At 40.3% G+C, this 21,889-nt stretch overlaps 1 protein-coding gene across 4 annotated transcripts in view; it reads right to left on the bottom strand.

The window, feature by feature from the left end:
- STIL (STIL centriolar assembly protein) overlaps window positions 1-21,889 on the bottom strand; it is an 80,497-nt gene that overhangs the window by 16,188 nt on the left and 42,420 nt on the right. For all 4 annotated transcript variants that reach the window (XM_031668374.1, XM_009208077.4, XM_021941332.2 and 1 more), the window contains 5 exons: window positions 21,374-21,483; window positions 16,984-17,098; window positions 14,633-15,601; window positions 5,516-5,681; window positions 3,123-3,354 (listed from right to left, as the gene is read on the bottom strand). In XM_031668374.1, the coding sequence (XP_031524234.1) occupies window positions 3,123-3,354; window positions 5,516-5,681; window positions 14,633-15,601; window positions 16,984-17,098; window positions 21,374-21,483 (1,592 nt within the window). The remainder of the gene's footprint in view (window positions 1-3,122; window positions 3,355-5,515; window positions 5,682-14,632; window positions 15,602-16,983; window positions 17,099-21,373; window positions 21,484-21,889) is intronic.

Consider the following 21,889-nt stretch of genomic DNA (forward strand, 5'->3'; position numbering starts at 1 on the left):
ATTTTTCTTTTACCTTCAAAATTTATCCTACACCTGATCCCTTCCACGAATTCCACAAGTCCAAGGCACCTTCATCTCACTTTGTCTTTAGTCTATTAACCAGTTAGTATCCTCGCTTCCACTCTTAACATCCTTCGGTTCTCCAAGAAACAATTAGAATGGCCTTCGAAAATGAAAATCAGATCATAACACTCCCTTATCTAAAATCCTCCACTGGCTTTAATGAGCATGGAATAAATTCAAAATTCTTTTCTATATTGTACAAAGCCCCACATAATTTGGCTTCTATCTGTATCTCAGACTTCATTTCCTGTACTCTCCCTCTCAATCACTATGTCCAGCCACACTGGCTTTCATGCTTACTTCTGTAACTTTTAAGCTCACACTTGCCATTACACTTGCTGTTTCGTCCACCTGGAATACTCATCCCCAGATATTATCATGACTGGCCCTTTCTCATCATTCAGGTCACTACTCAAATGTCACCCCCTCAGAGATGGTTTCTTTCAGCACTCTACTTAATATAGCACCTTGTACCCAGGCTACCATCCCAGTTACACTGCACTTGATCGTTCCAGTTTACTTTGTCAGAGCAGTTGTCACTATATGAAATTATGTTATTTGCAGCTCATGTGGTTAAATTCCATAAAGTGAGGAGCTTTGCCTAACCTAGTATTTGATATTTAGTGTCTAGTTTTGTGGTAGCACATACCAGAAACTCAAATAATATTTGCTGAGTTTGTTTCCAAATTTGCTGAGGATATAAACCACTTTAGGCTGGGTGCAGTGGCTCACACCAGTAATCCCAACAATTTGAAAGGCTAAGGCAGGTGGCTCACCTGAGGTCAGGAGTTCAAGACCACCCTGGCTAACGTGGCGAAACCCTGTCTCTACTAAAAATACAGAAATTAGCCAGGTGTAGTGGCCTGCGTCTGTAGTCCCAGCTACTTGGGAGGCTGAGATTGCAGTGAGCCGAGATTGCGCCACTGTATTCTAGCCTGGGAGACAGACAGAGTATAGAAAAAAAAAAAAATTACTTTAGAATCCGTTTTTTGTTTTGTTTTGAGACTTAGTATTGCTCTGTCACCCAGGCTGGAGTGCAGTGGTGCAATCTCGGTTCACTGCAACCTCCACCTCCTGGGTTCCAGTGATTCTCCTGCCTCAGCCTACCAAGTACTTGGGACTACATGTGTGCACCACCATGCCCAGTTAATGTTTGTGTTTTTAGTAGAGATGGGGTTTCCCATGTTGGCCAGGCTGGTCTCAAACTCCTGACCTCAGGTGATCCACCTGCCTCAGCTTCCCAAAGTGCTGGGATTACAAGCATGAGTCATTGAGCCTGGTCTAGAATACTTATTTAATGGAAAATTTCATAATGAAAAATTTCAAACACGAGAGAATTATTTTACAAATCACCACATACAATCAACTTCAAAAATTACCAACAAATAGTCTATCTTATTTCATTTATACTCCTAGCCATTTCGTTCTCTCACAGAATTAATTTGAAGCAAATCTCAGATAACATTTCATATACAAATATTCAGGTTCTATCTCTCAAAAATAGACTCTTTTATATATAATTGCAATATGGAGAATCTTTAGAAATTTCCCCATCTCACAGTGGCTCATGCCTGTAATCCCAGCACTTTGGAAGGCTGAGGCAGGTGGATCACCTGAGGTCAGGAGTTCGAGATCAGCCTGGCCAATATGGGAAGCCCCATCTCTACCAAAAATACAAAAACTAGCTGGGTGTGGTGGCATACGCCTGTAATCCCAGCTGTTTGGGAGGCTGAGGCTCAAGAATGGCTTGAACCTGGGAGGCAGAGGTTGTAGTGAGCCAAGACAGTGCCATTGCACTCCAGCTTGGGTGACTCTGTCTCAAAAAATAAATAAAATAAAATAGGCCGGGCACAGTGGCTCATGCCTGTAATCCCAGCACTTTAGGAGGCCAAGGTTAGTGGATCACCTGAGGTCAGGAGTTCACGACCAGCCTGGCCAACATGGGAAACTCCATCTCTACTAAAAATACAAACAAAATTAGCCCAGTGTGGTGGCAGGCACCTGTAATCCCAGCTACTCAGGAGGTTGAGGCAGAAAAATCACTTGAACCCAGGAGGCGGGGATTGCAGTGAGCCAAGATCGCACCATTGCACTCCAGCCTGAGCAACAAGAGCGAAACTCCATCTCAAAAATAAATACCTAAATAAAATAAAATAAAGAAAAGAAATTTCTTGGCTGGGTGTGGTGGCTCACGCCTGTAATCCCAGCACTTTGGGAGGCGGAGGTGGGCAGATCACGAGGTCAGGAGATCGAGACCATACTGGCTAACACAGTGAAACCCCGTATCTACTAAAAATACAAAAACAAAATTAGCTGGGCTTGGTGGCGGGCACCTGTAGTCCCAGCTACTCGGGAGGCTGAGGCAGGAGAATGGTGTGAACCCGGGAGGCGGAGCTTGCAGTGAGCCAAGATCGCGCCACCGCACTCCAGCCTGGGCAACAGAGAGAGCCTCCATCAAAAAAAAAAAAATTTCTCCATCTCTATCTGGAACCTAATATTATCAGAAACTCTAGGGTGAGGCCTGAGCTTGTGTATTTTTTTTTTTTTTTTTTGAGACGGAGTCTCGCTCTGTCACCCAGGCTGGAGTCCAATTTTGTGTATTTTTGAAGTTTTCTTCCGATTTCTGATTGATGCAGACTGTTAATATACCCAATGACTGACATCTGGAAATGGTTCTAGAAGGCTCACAGTTGACAGTTACGTAGAAATCATATCAAGTAAAGACATAAATGAAAACATCAGTTAGAAAATAAATCATTTCTGAGTTAGAAGACTTCAAAGAAATTAGAATTAAAAACAAAAAAAAACCTGAACAGAACGGCAACTGTAATGAATAATAATGCATTGTATATTTCAAAATTGCTAATAGTAGATTTGAAATGTTTTTACCACAGAAACAGTTAAGTATGTGAAGTGACAGATTTGTTGGTCTGATTTAATCATTCCACACTGTAAACATGCATCTAAACATTGTGCCCCACAAATATATACAATTATTATTTGTCTATTAAAATTTTTTTTTCAAAGTAGGATAAAAGACTAAATCAAAGAGACCTTACTTGGATACAGAAAGTGGCTGGTTAAATTCTTCTTCCACAGCAATGTTGCTCTCTTCAAAACTGGGAATATCAACTGCTTTTAATGAAGATGCACTACCTGGAAGACTTGTGACTTCATTATTAATATCAACAGAAAAATTCATGTCCTCACTGGAAATTTTGGTATCATCTTGCTTCAGTTGAGAGTCAGGCTCTTGATCCTCACCAGCTGCATTCCAAAACAAGCTAGCACCTGGAGGTTAAATAATTTAAGATACTGAAACAAACATTCAACTTTAAAAATAATACTCTGCCAAACCTTTGTTAAGAATAGCCATATTGGCCAGGTGCAATGGCTCATGCCTGCAATTTCAACACTTTGAGAGGCAGAGGCGGGAGGATCACTTGAGCTCAGGAGTTCGAGACCAGCCTGGGCAACATGGAGAAATCCTGTCTCTACAAAAAAAAATACAAAAAAATTAGCCAGGTGTGGTGGTGTGCCTATAGTCCCATCTACTTGGAGGCAGAAGTGGAAGATCACTTGAGCCTAGGAGGTCGATGCTGCAATGAGCTGTGATTGTGCTACTGCATTCCAGCCTGGGCAACACAGTGAGACTTTGCTTAAAAAAAAAAATGTATATACACACACACACACACAATTACTTAGAACTAAGTTTTTAGATTATATTTCTTCAGAAATGCCAGGAAGAGGTAGGTGGAAGACAGAAAGACAAAAAACTGGGGGATGGGTGGGATGGAAGGGCACATTCTGGGTTCTGCTTTTTCAAGGAGGGTGGCTCTGAAATGATTTGTTTTACATATTAAGGTTCTGAATATGATCTGTGGGGTGGGGTGTGTATGTTGAAAACTGCTGCTCTGAATAATATGAGATAATATATAAAATACAAATCCCTAGGTTCTCTGATTTTGATACTTAAATGCAATATTTAAGAGACTATATTGGTGATGCATCAGACATGTTTAATATCTATAATATCAGGCAGGTATTTAAAAAAAAATCAAATATTTCCGAATCTTTTTTTTTCTTTTGAGACAGAGTGTCATTTTGTTGCACAGGCTGGAGTACAGTGACACAATCATGGCTCACTGCAGCCTCAACGTCCCTGGGCTCAGGTGATCCTCCCACCTCAGCTTCCTGAGTAGCTGGGACTACAGGTGTGCACCACCATATGTGGCTAATTTTTGTATTTTTTTTAAAGATGGGGCTTCATCATGTTGACCAGGCTGGTCTCAAACTCCTGGCATCAAGCAGTCCACCTGCCTTGACCTCCCAAAGTGCAGACATTATAGGCGTGAGCCACTTTGCCCAGCCTATTTCTCAATCTTTATGAACCACTTACACCTATCTTCAGAGCTACTTGCACGTAATATTGTTTACTTACTCTCTTTCTTTAAATTAACTCGTTTTTTTTACTGAGCCTCATTATTTCTGTAAAATCACAGATTTGATATACTTATTGTATTTACACCTATAAGTATTGGAAAAGATGTATTTACAAAATATAAATATTAATTTGTACAACACCCTAAATCATCTTTTGTACCACGAGCCATAGGCATTCTATAATTTGAGGAATATTGCTAATACATAAGGGTTTAAATACATGGTTAAAACCAAAAAGTAGCCTGGGCGCAGTGGCTCACGCCTATAATCCCAGCACTTTGGGAGGCTGAGGCGGGCGGATCACGAGGTCAGGAATTAGAGACCAGCCTGGCCAACAAAGTGAAACCCCATCTCTACTAAAAATACAAAAATTAGCTGGGTGTGGTGGCACGCGACTGTAGTCCCAGCTACTCAGGAGAATCACTTGAACCCAGGAGGCGGAGGCTGCAGTGAGCCAAGACTATGCTATCGCACTCCAGCCTGTGTGACGGAGTAAGACTCCGTCTCAAAAAAAAAAAAAAAAAAAATCCTAGTCAAAATGGTTTCTACGCTGAGGATATACTTGGGTGATTTTATGAAAATAAATTAATACAACCAAGACTGGTTGGACACAGTGGCTCACGCCTGTAATCCCAACACTTTGGGAGGCTGAGACAGGAGGACTGCTTGAACCTAGGATGTGGAGGTTGCAGTGAGCTGAGAGTGCACCACACTGCACTCTCATTTGGGGAACAGAGGGAGACTGTGTCTCAAAAAAAAAAAAAAAAAAAAAAAAGAATTCGGTCCAGTCTAGAAAAGTAGCAAAACCAAACAATACATCATGTTTGCATGTTTGCAGGTGTAGTTTTATTTCACAAAAACTAAAATTACACAAAAACTTAAGTCATACTCTCATCACCTTGGTTTTGGTCCTATTGCACTGTGCACCAATTTGAACATAAAATTCAAAAACCGGATATGAAAAGCATTTTTTAAAATTTCCTTACAAATTAAAAAAAACTGAAATCACCTGTGCTCACAGCAATGCTTACACTTTTTCTCATGTGCAAGCCAGGGGAAGACTGTGCTTCCATGGAAACCAACTCCATTTGTCTTCCAGCTTGCACTGTGTCTTCAACGGTGGTTGTCTTAGGGGAACAGGGCGTCAGAGACTGTGCTTCCAACAAACGCTGAATCTGTATCAATTAAAAACATACTTTAAACTGACAGGGAAGTAATCAACAAAACTGGCTGCAGTTTAATAATGAATTACAAAGCACCCTAGTTATAAGAAACTGACTTTCAAGTCTATTTTCTCACATTTCAACTAGACCATACCATGAAACCTATTCAATATAGAAAGCCATTATCACTAGTAATTAAGAAGCACTTTAAGTATACTTTTTTTTTTTTGAGACAGGGTCTTGCTCTGTCACCCAGCCATGCTGCAATCATGACTTACTGCAGCCTCAACCTCCCGGGCTCAATCGATCCTCCCACCTCAGCCTCCTGGGTAGCTGGGACTACAGGCATGCACCACCATGCCTGGCTAATTTTCGCATGTTTTGTAGAGACGGAGTTTTGCCATGATGTCCAGGCTGGTTTCGAACTCCTGGCCTCAAGCAATCCATCCACCTCAGCCTTTTAAGTATACATTTAGAAGCAAAACATAAAGGTGTTTAGCTTAGTATTCATAAGTAGATACTCATGTAAAAAAGTGTGAATCGTTAATATTTCAAACAAACATTCTATTCCTATTTCACTTATAAATCAAAAGTTAGATTGGAGGTATACTCTGATTCCATATACCAAATACTGAACATATCACACAAGATTATTATAAAGGTAAATCAGAATTGCCCAGGTTTGGCCATGTTGAAATTGGATATATTAATAACAATGGCTAACAGTTACTGAGCGCCTGTTGTTTGCAAGACCCTATTACTACAGGCATTTATGTATGATTTTTTACAACAATCCTCTGAAGAGTATACTACAATTAAACCTTTTTTTACAAGTAAGAAAATCTGAGGCAAGGAAAAAGTTAAGTTACTTGTACAGGTCATATAACAAGTAGCAAATCTGAAAGCTGAGGTTCAAACACCAAAAGCCTCCCCTCTTCCTTTTTAAATTGAGATATAATTCACGTACTATGAAATTAGCTGCTTTAAAGTGTACAATTCAGTGGTTTTTGGTATACTCACAGTGTGCAACAATCACCACTATCTGATTCCAGAACACTTTCATCAAACCCCCAAAACTCTGTACCCATTAGCAGCCACTCCCTATTGCCCTTCTTCCCAGCCCCTGATGGTCTAACATGATTTCTATCTCTGAATTTGCCTGTTCTGGACATTTTATATAAACAGTACCATACTGTGGCCTTGTATCTGGCTTCTTTCACCACTTGGCATAATATTTTGAAGGTTCAACAATGTTGTAGCATTTACTAACACTTTATTGCTTCTGATTGCTGAATAACATTCCCTCATATGGATATGTCACATTGTGCTTTTCCACTCATCAGTTGACAGACATTTAGGTTGTTTTCATTTTGGGCTATTAGGAATAACGCTACTATGGACATTCATATACAGCTTTTTGTGAGGACATATTTTTTTCACTTCTGTTGGTTATGTAACTAGGAATGGAAGAGCCTCCCTTTGTAAACACTATGATTTTCTGCTTCTCTACAAATGGCACTACTGTGCTCAATATAATTAATTTTAGTGGATTAACCTTATTAATATAGGAAAATCAGTATCATCAATCAATTATTAAGGTCAGTAGAAATATAAACTGCGCTAATAGTATAAAATGGCATGTGTATTTATAGTGGTTTGGAGTACGGGCTTTGGTATCATATGGTTATAAGTTTAAATCCTACCCTGCTACCTTTTGGAAAAGTTAACCACTATGAGCTTCAATATCACCTAAAACTAAGATTGTTAAAAGAGATAAATGAAAGTTATAATTTGTTGTGTACTTACTATAGCTAGATCCCATACTAAGCACTTTACATACATACATACACACACACATACACTCATTTAACCCTTAAATCTGCAGATAATACTGATAATTTTTCCTATTTTATAGATGAGAAAAGTGAGGTGTAGAGAAATCACATAGGAAATGCACAATAAAAGACATTACACACACTCAGGTCCTAAAATTGATCACCCAGTGTTTTTAAAACATTAATCACTAGAATTCTGTAGTACATTTTAACATTTGAAATAGCTAATATTCTTTCTTTCTCAAAACTTTTCTTTTTTGTTTTTTTGAGATGGAGTCTCACCCTGTTGCCCAGGCTGGAGTGCAGTGGCACATCTCGGCTCACTGTAAGCTACGCCTCCCGTGTTCACGCCATTCTCCTGCCTCAGCCTCCCAAGTAGCTGGGACTACAGGCACCAGCCATCACGTCCGGCTAATTTTTTCTATTTTTTTAGTAAAGACCGGGTTTCACCATGTTAGCCAGGATGGTCTCGATCTCCTGACCTGGTGATCCGCCCATCTTGGCCTCCCAAAGTGCTGGATTACAGGCGTGAGCCACCACGCCTGGCCTCTTTCTTTTTTTTTTTTTTTAGACGGAGTCTCGCTGTGTCGCCCAGGCTGGAGTGCAGTGGCGCGATCTCGGCTCACTGCAAGCTCCGCCTCCTGGGTTCACGCCATTCTCCCGCCTCAGCCTCCGAGTAGCTGGGACTACAGGCGCCCGCCACCTCGCCCGGCTATTTTTTTGTATTTTTTTAGTAGAGACGGGGCTTCACCATGTTAGCCAGGATGGTCTCGATCTCCTGACCTCGTGATCCACCCGCCTCGGCCTCCCAAAGTGCTGGGATTACAGGCTTGAGCCACCGCGCCCGGCCCTGGCCTCTTTCTCAGAACTTTTAAGGATCATCTGGCAGGACTTCAGTGTTATTTTTCAAAGTTTCTCTCCTCAAGCTGCATCTTCTCCATTAGAAAAAAAAAAAAGCCATTGAAGTTGGAATATTAAAATATAAAGCTGTGGGTGATTAAAACAAATGGTAACTAGTAGTGGTGGGGCAGGCAGATCAGTGGAGCAGAATATAGTTCAGAAATAGATGCAAACATATGATACTTTCATCATACAATAAAAAATGCATCTCTCGCTGGGTGCGGTGGCTCATGCCTGTAATCTCAGCACTTTGGGAGGCCAAGGCAGGTGGACTCCCTGAGGTCAGGAGTTCAAGACCAGTCTAGCCAACATGGTGAAACCCTGTCTCTACTAAAAACACAAAAATTAGCTGGGCGTGGGGGCGCATGGCTGTAATCCCAGCTACTCAGGTGGTAAAGGCAAGAGAAGCACTTGCACCCAGGAGGCGGAGGTTGCAGTGAACCCAGATCACACCAGTGCCCTCCAGCCTGGGCGACAGAGCAAGACCCTGTCTCAACAACAACAACAAAAAGCATCTCTAAATCATTCATAAAAAGATATGTATTTACTAAATAAATATATGAGGCCAGTCATCTGATTAAAAAAAAAAATTACTAAATAAAAAAGAAGCAACAAATATAATCCTGGAGGGAGAGGGAGAATTTCTTAAAAATATTTTTTTGCCAGGTGCAGTGGCTCACGCCTGTAATCCCAGCACTTTGGGAGGCTGAAGCGGGCGGATCACGAGGTCAGGAGATTGAGACCATCCTGGCCAACACGGTGAAACCCTGTCTCTACTAAAAATACAAAAAATTAGCCAGGCGTGGTGGCGGGCGCCTGTGGTCCCAGCTACTCGGGAGGCTGAGGCAGGAGAATGGAGTGAACCCGGGAGGTGGAGCTTGCAGTTAGCTGAGATTGCACCATTGCACTCCAGCCTGGGCAACACAGCGAGACTCCATCTCAAAAATAAATAAATAAATAATATATATATATTTTTTGAGACAGGATCTCAATCTGTTGCCTAGGCCAGAGTACAGTGGCACGGTCTTGGCTCACTGCAGCCTCAGCTTCCTGGGCTCAAGCAATCCTCCTGCTTCAGTCTCCCAAGGAGCTGGAATTACAGGTGCACAACACCATGGTCAGTTATTTTTTTATTTTTAATTTTTTGTAGAGATGGAGTCTCACTATGTTGCCCTGGCTGGTCTCATATTCCTGGGCTCAAGTGATCCAACCACCTTGGCCTTCCAAAGTTCTGGGATTACAGGCATGAGCCACTGTGCCCAGCCAAGAATAAATTTTTTATAATCTTGAAAGGAAGAAGGCTTTTCTAAACATAAAACCCAGAAAGAGAATGACTGATACTTCTTTTTTTTTTTTTTTGAGACAGAGTCTCGCTCTGTCGCCCAGGCTGGAGTGTAGTGGTGCAATCTCAGCTCACTGCAACTTCCGCCTCCCAGGTTCAAGCGATTCTCCTGCCTCAGCCTCCTGAGTAGTGGGATTATAGGCGCTCGCTACTACGCCCAGGTAAATTTTGTATTTTTAGTAGAGACGGGGTTTCACCATTTTGACCAGGCTGGTCTCAAACTCCTGACCTCAGGTGATCCAACTGCCTCAGCCTCCCAAAGTGCTGAGACTACAGGTGTGAGCCACAGCACCTGGCCTACATTATTTAACTGTATCTAAACTGGAATATTCTATACAAAACAAATAGTTAAAATGCAAAACACTTAAGACTAAGAAATACCACATACATATACATATATATGATAAAGGACCAATTTCCTTCATATACAATGAACTCTTATAAATAATAAAATAATCAATTACATATTCTTTTTTTTTTTTTTTTTTGAGACGGAGTCTCGCTCTGTCGCCCAGGCTGGAGTGCAGTGGCCGGATCTCAGCTCGCTGCAAGCTCCGCCTCCCGGGTTTACGCCATTCTCCTGCCTCAGCCTCCCGAGTAGCTGGCACTACAGGCGCCCGCCACCTCGCCCGGTTAGTTTTTTGTGTTTATTTAGTAGAGACAGGGTTTCACCGCGTTAGCCAGGATGATCTCGATCTCCTGACCTCGTGATCTGCCCGTCTCGGCCTGCCAAAGTGCTAGGATTACAGGCTTGAGCCACCGCGCCTGGCCACATATGTTAATATAATGTAAATTAAAACAACTTCTAGGCCAGGTATGGTGGCTTACACCTGTAATCATAGCACTCTGGGAGGCCAAGGCAGGTGGATCACCTGAGGTCAGGAGTTCGAGACCAGCTTGGACAACATGGTGAAACCCCTGTCTCTATTAAAAATACAAAAATTAACCAAGTGTGGTGGTGGGTGCCCATAATCCCAGCTACTGGGGAGGCTGAGGCAGGAGAATCACTTGAATCCCGGGGGGCAGGTGGTGGTTGCAGTGAGTGCAGACTGCGCCATATCACTCCAGCCTGGGTGAAAGAGTGAAACTCTAACTCAAAAACAAAAAAACAAAAAAAAAACACCTTCTAAGACTGGTAATAATTTAAGTTTGCCTAATGTTGGAGATGTGGATGTGGAAAAATGGTTTGGGTATATTAGATTGGTATAATCCGGCATCATTCATCTCATCTAGAAAAATAAATAAATAAATAGATATAGCCTTTCCAGCAGCCATTTTCACTCATTCAGGTAACAAACTATGTATTAAGCAACAATTACACATCAAGTACTATTCAAGGTGCTAAGAAAACAGTGATGAATGTGAGCTCCTTCCCTGGAGCTGACTTTCTATCACAAATAGAACAGAAAAACGTGATTAAGGACCTGAATGATGAGAAGGAAATAGCCATTAGAAGGGCCCCAGGAGGATTACTTCAGGCAAAGGGAACCAAAAGCTGAAGAACCTAAAGTATAAACATGTTCTGGCATTTTTAAAGAATAAAAAGTTAAAGAAAAAAGCACTAGTGCATAGCTAAAGGGTAGTGAACACAGAAGACAGTGATAAGAGATGAGTTTGCAGAGAAAGACAAGCCAAGTCACAAAGGGCTTTAAGGGCCAAAGTAAAGCATCTGGATTTTATTCAAATTGCAACGGAAATCCACTGGAGGATTTTAAGCAAGAGTGCTACAATCTTACCTGGGCTTTAAAGATAGTGTGGGAGGCCGGGCGCGGTGGCTCAAGCCTGTAATCCCAGCACTTTGGGAGGCCGAGACGGGCGGATCACGAGGTCAGGAGTTCGAGACCATCCTGGCTAACACGGTGAAACCCCGTCTCTACTAAAAAATACAAAAAACTAGCCAGGCGAGGTGGTGGGCGCCTGTAGTCCCAGCTACTCGGGAGGCTGAGGCAGGAGAATGGCGTAAAAACCCGGGAGGCGGAGCTTGCAATGAGCTGAGATCCGGCCACTGCACTCCAGCCCCAGCCTGGGCGACACAGTGAGACTCCGTCTCAAAAAAAAAAAAAAAAAAGATGGTGTGGGAAAAACAAACAAACAAAGATGGTGTGGTGTTTCCAAGTATAGAGAATATGAGGGAATAGTACTGGATGGAAGTGGTATGTAAGGGTGTCATCAGACAGTGGTTTGAATTAGGTTAGTAGTGGGAAAGATAGTAAAGAGTAGTTAAGTTCAGGATATATCCACAAAGTAGAGCTGGGTTTGTGACTCCTGAGAATTTTCCCTGAGTGACGAGATGAGAGGTGATACCATTAACTAAGATAATAATAATGTAATAATAGTAATAGTTAACATATATTGAGTACTAACTATATGTCAGCAATACTTTACACCTTTATCTGGTAATTCATTCAAATCCTTAGAACTCCATACAACTTTGCCATATATGTTAAACAACTGAAAAAAATAAATTAAAAAAAAAAAGAACTCGATACAACTTACGTATATCCCTATTTTGTATGTGAGAAAACTGAAGTCAATGAGGTAAGGTAACTTATCCAAGATCATATAACTTACACTACCCACAAACTAGATTAGAATCCAAGGAGTCTGGTACCACAGCCCACTCTCTTAACCCTTATACCAAAATGAGATTTGCAATACTAGAACAGGAACAAATTTGGGTATCTTTGAACATTTAAAATGTTTATGCCCTTTGGCTTCACAGTTTTACTTCTAGATACTTGCACATAGGTAGTAAGATGCAAATATAGGAATGTTCAGTGCTGAACTGTTTGCAATAGCAGAAGCTTTAAATGGTTGAAATAATAGGAGAACAATTAGAAAATGTATTATATATCATTATAATAGAAACCCATGCAGGGTAAGGGAGTTCAATATATACTTATACAGAAAATGTATAAGATACTTTTAAAAAAGCAGTACCTAACAAAAATGTAAGTTCATATATATATATATATACACACACACATAAGGAAAATACTATGTGTATTTACACATAGAAGCATTTTCCATATATTTCATATTTTCTAAATATAATGATTCAGATAGTCTAGACCAGGGCCTGTGATCTGTAATATTACATTTTAAGTATACAAATTCCAAGTAACTAAGATTTCTAAATAGCATAATGGGTCCTTTTAGCCTCTGATTAGCCTTTTTTTGGACACGACAGGAAATAAGTGACAAATAATTATTTTCAACGTAAAAATATTTAGGTATATTCAAATTTTTGCTAAGTGTTTATAATGTTAAAATCCAATTTATATTTTACATTATCTGGGAGTGGTGACTCACACCTATAATCCCAGCACTCTGGGAGGTCAAAGCAGAAAGATCGCTTGAGCCAAGGAGTTCAAGACCAGTCTGGGCAATATAGTAAGACCTCTTCTCTAAAAAAAAAAAATTAAAATTAAAAAAAAATTATACTTTACAATTTCAAATTTACCTACGTTTAAAAAAACAGCAGAGCTAAATTCTTCTCAGGTGTTCCTATCCAAAGCGTTTTCACTGATTTGAAAAATGTCATTGTCTTTTTTTTTGATAAAATGCAATTTTATCAAATTTTATGAAACAAAGATTTTTTTTTAAAATCATGTATGGCCGGGCGCGGTGGCTCACGCCTGTAATCCCAGCACTTTGGGAGGCCGAGGCAGGTGGGTCATGAGGTCAGATGATCGAGACCATCCTGGCTAACATAGTGAAACCCCCTCTTTACTAAAAATATAAAACATTAGCTGGGCGTGGTAGCAGGCCCCTGTAGTCCCAGTTACTCGGGAGGCTGAGGCAGGAGAATGGCGTGAACCCCAGAAGTGGAGCTTGCAGCGAGCCGAGATTGCGCCACTGCACTCCAGCCTGGGCGACAGCACGAGACTTCATCCAAAAAATAAATAAATAAATAAATAAAATCATATGTATATATGCACATTATACATGTATTTGCATAGTTATAGGAGCAAGAAAAAAATTAAAACTACATTTCAGGTTGTTCCCACTGGTGCTGGGGAGAAAGAAAAGAACAACTGTTTTGGGGTAGGTATGTGGAGGAAGGACGTCAGTGAGGAAAGAAGAAAAAAAGACAACACTTACACACTAAACACTGTGCAAGGATATAATTAAGACAAAGAACTCCGTCGAGACTAGCCTGACCAAGATGGCAAAACCCCATCTCTACTAAAAATACAAAAACTAGCCAGGCATGGTGGCGCGTGCCTGTAATCCCAGCTCCTAGTGGGGCTGAGGCAGGAGGATCGCTTGAACCTGGGAGGCAGAGGTTGCAGTGAGCTGAGATCATGCCACTGCACTCCAGCCTGGGCAACAGAAGAGACTCTGTCTCAAAAAAAAAAAAAAAAAAAAAAAAAAAAAAAAGACTAAGAACTCTGCAAGAGAGGTTCTGAAGAAAGGGAACGTTTCAGAATACAAGAAGTAGAGTAAGTCCAGTATAGATATACAGAAAGGTTCCAACTATTTGTTTAAGGGCAGACTGGCTAAGAGTTATATAGGGTTGACAAACTAGAGATGAAGCAGAAGCCACTGTCCAGACTTTATATTCAGCTGTATATAAAGGTTTAATTATAAGAGACTTTTCATTAGAGGCAAAAAATAAAAGAAAAATACAATTCTATTGTAGGTTAGGATATGCGTAAGATGGTTCTACTACTAACTAGCAATGTGGCATTGGGTTAAATTATTCTCTCTAATCCTCACTTTACTTACCTGTAAAACAAGAGGGCCTAGAATTCAGTTTCCAAGGTCCTTTCTAATTCTGACATTCTATAATTCTATAAAACGTCATTATGGAGGAGAGGTGCCAGTTTTTAAGAAATCATAATACCAATAATTTAATAGAACTAGGAAAGCACCAAGCAAACCTGTGCCTGAAGTAGTCTCAGCTGTCTGTCTTGTTCTGTGAGAAACCGATATGCATCTGGAGATAGTCCCATCATTCCATTATCTGATTCAGTCTTGGGTGTGTGCATGCACACTGTGCAAAGCTGTGGGTTACATAAGTCCATATGTGAAGGTAGTCTTGCCACAGGCGATGGTTCTATATTGCTGTGGGGAGAACAACTGTCCATACCTCCCTGAGGTCTCAAGGTTATAGGACTACTTGAAGAACAGAATGCATTACAGTTCAGAGCTGGACATTCACTTGGGTGAAATAATGAATGCTTTTGAAGGGCTCCAGACTGGACATCTTGAATGGATCCAACTGTGTTTGCTCCTTGCCAAGAATTTAGCGGACTATATTGAATATGACTATGATGCTGACAACACCTGCAAACGCTTGTGGAACAGTAAGATGGCGGGGGGGGAGTAGGTATCTGAAGTTCCATTGGTCTTCCTGAATTATGGGGTGAAAAAACAAAATTGGGTGGTTGGGACTGCGGGGCAAGAGAAGATTGCCTAGAATTAAGTTTGGAGGGTCTTATAGGATACTCTTCATTTTGTACATTTCCAGCAGAAACTGTTTGGAGCTTTTCAAATATATCAGGAGATGTTCCATTATGAGAAGATGGTTTAACAGTGTTCCTACTATGGGGGTTCCCTTTCTTACAGGCAGGTGGCTGTCTTACTTTGCACTGTCTCAAAAGAGCTGGTTTATCCTGGTTTAACTGATTTGGTATTCCTCTCAAGGAAGGCTTTCCAGCTTCAACTTCTGGACTGTGTTTCTCATCATAAAGCTGGGGTTGCAAAGGCTTCAAGTGTTCCGAGTGGTTAATCAAAGGAGGATTTTCATTATTCACCATTTCCAATGGAGTAGGCAGAGGGTTTGATTCTACGAAATTGCCATCCAACACAAGTGAAAGTTCAGGAACTGATGGTTGGATCTTAGAAATCTACAAATAAGAAAGAAATAGAAAAAAAAGGTTTTAGGAGAAAATGTATACTTTACTTTCCTCAGACCAGTATTTCCCAAATTATATCTAATTACATATTAACAAGTGTTCATTCTTTTTTTTTTTTTTTGTGCAGTGGCGCAATATCGGCTCACTGCAAGCTCCGCCTCCCGGGTTCACGCCATTCTCCTGCCTCAGCCTCCTGAGTAGCTGGGACTACAGGCGCCTGCCACCGCGCCCGGCTAATTTTTTGTATTTTTTTCAGTAGAAATGGGGTTTCACCGTGGTCTCGATCTCCTGACCTTGTGATCCGCCCGCCTCGGCCTCCCAAAGTGCTGGGATTACAGGCGTGAGCCACCGCGCCCAGCAACAAGTGTTCATTCTTTATTTAGACCATCAGCAATTTTTTTCTGGGCATGTTTTATGTGCTAAGCACTAGGAATACAATTGTAAGCAAAATAAACAAGGTCCTTGCCCTAAAAAAACAAAACTAAACACTTCCCAAACTTACTTAATGGAACTCTTTTTATTAAAACACTAACACTGCTAAGATCACAGAACATAATATGAGAAACTGTTTTATACAACTTTTTAAATCCTCTCTACAAAAAATTGTCACAGCAGAATGTCTTCACAGATCTAGTAGCAAATGTTTATGTACCTTAAATAGTAAAATCTTCCAATAAATATGTCAGAATATTTCTCCACTAAGAAGTCACTCACTGTTATCCCTTCTATTGATATCAACTAAGAGTAAACAAAATACTCGCTGTGATGATTTTGGTTATAATTTGATATTAACTTTAAAAAATCCCTCCCATTACTTTTTCTTCTAAAATAAGTAATTACACCAATTAAACAACAATTCTAAAATAACCCACAGGTTGGTAGCAATCAAAAAATTATGACAAGAATTTTAGCAATTAACCTCTGAAATCAAGTATAATGTTTTCTCAGAATATAGTGATAAAATCCAACGTCAAGCTCTAGTGATAGTATACAATGTTGAGTCTATATGGTTATTAAAAGCACCAGATTCTAAAACCAAACCTCCTGAATTAGAATCCCAGCTTTACTACTTACTAGTTGTGTGATCTTGGGTAGGCAACTTAACTAATCTATGTCTCAGTTTACTCTAGGAAGAAATACATGCTTATTACATAGATATTACACATATGTATATATCATTACATATAACACGAATTATTATATATAACTGAAATACTTATATCTCTCTATATAGATATAACCATAGAGACAGAAATAGCTAGATATATCTAAGAATGATACTTAGGTTTCAGGTAGTATTATTTAGTGTTTCAACCATGAAGAGACTTAGGTCTCTAACCACAAAAGTGAATGCATTTTAAAATCAGTAATACCTTCTGACTCACTGGATGAGGACTAGGAATTGGTCTTGGAGAAAAATCTTCATCTTCAGCACCAGAGTTGTGATCACGTATTGGCATTTTCCCAGGAGATAACTTTTGGGAAGACCTAAAGAATAGAAGGGGAGACCAGAAAAGCCTTCGGTAATCCAGTATTCTTTCTTCTTCTAAAAATTGAATAAAGTCCTTTAATAAGTTGCAGTAGTATCAGATCATTTAATTTAGTATCTGACAACCACAAATTATTTTATATTTCAGGCCAGTGTTAGTTGACTAGGGAAGCTGGCCCAGCCAGCCTAACTACCCTATTTACCTGATCATGGCAAGTTTAACCTTGTATTGTTAATGTCACAATAAATCAAGTCACTGGGCACCCTCTAGTTGATCACTTTGATAAATATAGAAACAAATAAGACATAGTACTTGCTGTCAAAAAATTTATAATCTAGTATTAAAGGTATTAAACACACTATATTACAAACCCTCTGTATTACAAAGGAAAACCAAATAAGGAATTATATTTTCCTATGTACTTATATCTGTGATGGGAGAATACTTTGAGAAATCAATGTACTACCCTCCCATTGAGTCAGGAATACTCATTGTATCACAGATGGCATGCCCTGGCAAAACAAAAAGTTTCTGAGTGCTGGTACCGAGTTTTAAAAGCTGAAATTAGTGTTTAAGACTAAAGATTTGGAATACTATATGCATCAGGCTTTTTCACATCCTACACTAGACAAAGTCTCAATAGGATGCGTTAGGGAAAAGAAAAGCCAGAATGAAGCTAACAGCACTCAGGATTAATGGGATCTCTAAAAAAGCATCCTGCATTCTGTTTCATACAAGTTGAATCCTACCTAGCAGGAAGAACAACAGAAACTCCAAGGCAGATTTGAAAATCAAACAGCAGAAGAGACCTTTTGCCCTAAACTCTGATTGTCTGAAGAGGCAGATCTTCACAGAGTTCTTTCTGTACAAGGTATTACAATGAAGCAGTCAGAATGTCTGCATGATTATGTCTAAGCAGAAATGTGTCTCCGACAGCCCCACAAAGCTCTTCTCCGACACCCAAGACAGCTTGAGATATATAATGATATTCCAAAGCGCTCAGTGCAGCATGGACAGGAAACAAGAAATCCAGTGGCCTGAATAGGGTCAAAAGTTGCAGCAGGAACTTGCACAAATCTGACAAAGACCAGATGCAAATGAAAACACCTCAGCAGATTGTAGCCAGATGGATGAGAATCATGTCACCCCATATCACCAGTACTGGCATACCACTGGTCCCCTCTATATTACATATAACCCCAGAGACAAGGAAATAAAGAAACCTTGAATTAGGTGAAATTTGGTGTCTATAATCCAGTAGAATAAATAGGGGCTTAAAATAGATATTAATTTCAATTACTAATTTTTTTAAGTTACATTCTTTTGTACACCTGAGTTGTGGCATGGAATTAATATCTGTTTTGTACTTAAGATGAGCACACACACAAAACTGTTGACACTGAGCAATAAAATCCATTTCTTAGCTTTTTTTTTTTTGCAGGGGATTGGGGGCGGGGTGGATACCATCTCGCTCTGTCACTCAAGGCTGGAGTACAGTGCCACGACTTCAGCTCACAGCAACCTGCGCCTCCAAAGTTCAAGGATTCTTGAGTCTCAGCGTCCCAGTAGCTCGGACTACAGGCACGTGCCAGTATGCCCAACTAATTTTTGTATTTTTAGTAGACACGGGGTTTCACCACATTGGTCAGGATGGTCTCAAACTCCTGACCTCAGGTGATCCACCCACTCTGCCTCCCAAAGCGCTGGGATTACAAGCGTGAGCCACTGTGCCTGGTCTCATTTCTTAGCTTTTTTAGTACCCAAGGCAAAAAGGAAAAACTTCAGGTTGTATAGTTATAACAACAGTATTTTAGGAGAGACAAACATTTTGATAAAATTTAAAATGACTGTTCCTCATTAAAGCTTTGGCCAGAGTGGAAAATAAACAAGGTTTTTTAACTTTATTTTTTTTGAGGCAGGGTTTCACTCTATTACTTAGGCTGGAGAGCAGTTGGCGTAGCATGATCATGGCTCCCCACCTTGACTTCTTGAGCCCAAGTGATCCTCCCACCTCAGCCTCCTAAGTAGCTTTTAATAATAATCTTAAAGAAAGTGCTATTGTCTCCTTAGTTTGGCTACTTCTTCCATAATTATTCAATAAATGTTGAATAAGGTCTTACAATTTAAGACAGCAAAGATGTTCCTGGCTGGGTGAGGTGGCTCAAGCCTGTAATCCTAGCACTTTGGGGGTCCAAGGCGGGTGGATCATTTGAGGTCAGGAGCTTAAGGCCAGCCTGGCTGGCCAACGTGGTGAAAACCCATCTTCACTAAAAATACAAAAATTAGCCGGGCGTGGTGATGCACACCTGCAATCCCAGCTACTCGGGAGGCTGAGGCACCAGAATTCCTTGAACCTGTGAGGTGGAGGTTGCAGTGAGCTGAGATCACACCACTGCACTCCAGCCTGGGTAACAGAGTGAGACCCTATCTCACAAAAAAAAAAAAAAAAAAGATAAAGACTGACTTCCTGGAGGGAAAAGGAATTCTGCCAGCAGACTGCCTTTAGACTGAAACTGCAATTCTTCCCTGGGTGTCCACCCTACCAGCCTACCTGTAGACATTTTTTGTTTGTTTTTGTTTTTTCTTTGAGACAGGGTCTCATTTTGTCACCCAGGCGGCAGTGCAGTGCCATGAACATGGCTCACTGAAGCTTTGACTTCCTGGGCAAATGATCCTCCCACCTCAGCCCTACAAGTAGCTGGGACTACAGGCATGTGCCACCACACCCAGCTAATTTCTGTACTTCTTTTTTGTTTTTGTAGAGGCAGGGTTTCGCCACATTGCCCAGGCTGGTCTCGAACTCCTGAGCTCAAGCAATCCTCCCGCCTCAGCCTCCCAAAGTACTGGGATTAAAGGGGTGAGCCACTGTGCTTAGCCCCTACCTGTAGACTTTGGATATGCCAAACCTTCACAAATACAGAAGTCAGTTCCTTAAACCAAATATCTCTACATACACACATCTTGTTGTTTCTGTTAATGTGGAGAACCCTAATACAAGATAGTATCTTTTTTTTTTTTTTTTTTTGAGATGGAGTCTCACTGTGTCACCCAGGATGGAGTGCAGTGGCATGCTCTCGCCTCACTACAACCTGTGCCTCTTGGGTTCAAGTGATTCTCTTGCTTCAGCCTCCTGGGTAGCTGGGATTACAGTGATGCACCACCAGGCCTGGCTAATTTTTGTATTTTTAGTAGAGACGGGGTTTCACAACATTGGCCAGGCTGGTCTCGAACTCCTGACCTCAGGTGATCTGCCTGCCTCTGCCTCCCAAAGTGCTGGATTACAGGCATGAGCCACCAGGCCCGGCCAGGAATGTCTTCTTTACCACAAAAGGTAGAATATACTGACCCAAGAAGTCACAAGACTTTATTTAATTAATATTCTCCAAGTGTGTTTTAGAAGTTTTAAAACAATTTTTTTTTTTTTTTTTTTTTTTTTTTAAGGTAGGAGTTACTTTTTTTTGAGACAGGGTCTCACTCTGTTGCCGAGGCTGAAGTGCAGTCGTGCAATCTCAGCTCACTGCAACCTCCACCTCCCGTGTTCAAGCGATTCTGCCACCTCAGCCTACCGAGTAGCTGGGATTACAGGCATGCTCCACTGTGTCTGGCTAATTTTTGTATTTTTAGTCGAGATGGGGTTTCACCATGTTGGCCAGGCTGGTCTCAAACTCCTGACCTCAAGTGATCTGCCCGCCTTGAACTCCCAAAGTGCTGGGATTATAGGTGTGAGCCATCACACAGCAGCTAGTAGTTACTTTTACAGTAGTTTATCTGATAGGTCCAGATTTAAAACTATAAGGAAGCGCTGGGGACGATGGTTCACACATGTAATCCCAGCACTTTGGGAGGCCAAGGCAGAAGGATCACTTGAGGCTAGGAGCTCAAGACCAACCTGGCCAATACAGTGAGACCCCACCTTTGATTTAAATATTAAAATAAGAAACTTATAAGGAAGGAAGAACAAATGGAAAGCACTAAACAAAACAGGAAGCAGATTCTTTCTAAGCAAGATAATTTTTAACAAATACTTTTGTGTTTTTCCTATATAATACATCAACCCAAATGAAAACCATATTAGAGTTGCCATTTCATTAAAATTACTATCCAACTTCCTAATGAATATGAAGGAATGCATTTAAAGCAAAGACATTTATGGTACATAAGATTCAAAAATCGTTTCATCAGAAATAATTTACAGTTATTTTAATTACTCGCCAAAAACTAATAAATGTAATTTTCAAAAAAACATACACATAATAATAAAAAGATCTTTTACCTCTTAATTGAAAAATTCTTGGAAGCCTTACTGAAAAACTCTGTTTCTACATTTTGGCTTTCAGCACTCAGTTCACAACGGATTGGATTTTTGTCAGGAGGTTCAACATTCTGAAATGAAGTAGGTCATATTTTGAGATCTGACTTAAATAAGAACACCAGAGAATTCTATTTAGATGAAAAGTAGCTCTGAAACACTAGATGATGGAGTGGCAGACTTCTGATTTCTGTAACTGTAACCTTCTTTTGTAAACTGTCCAGTTCCCTGCTACATAAGTGAAAAAGTTAATCACTTGTGTTATAATCACAGATTCAGTGAATATAACTATGAAATGAGAATACCATCTAAAGAATAAAATGATAAATGATATGTCTCTAAAACAGAAATAAAGTATTAGATCTCAATTAAAATGATTATATGTATAATTAAAATACAAAAACTTCATAGCTTACATAACCTATATATAAAATGTACATAGATATATAAGTATATTTTATATATAACATATATGTAATA

Source organism: Papio anubis, chromosome 1 (assembly GCF_008728515.1).
Source record: "Papio anubis isolate 15944 chromosome 1, Panubis1.0, whole genome shotgun sequence".
Lineage (NCBI taxonomy): Eukaryota > Metazoa > Chordata > Mammalia > Primates > Cercopithecidae > Papio > Papio anubis.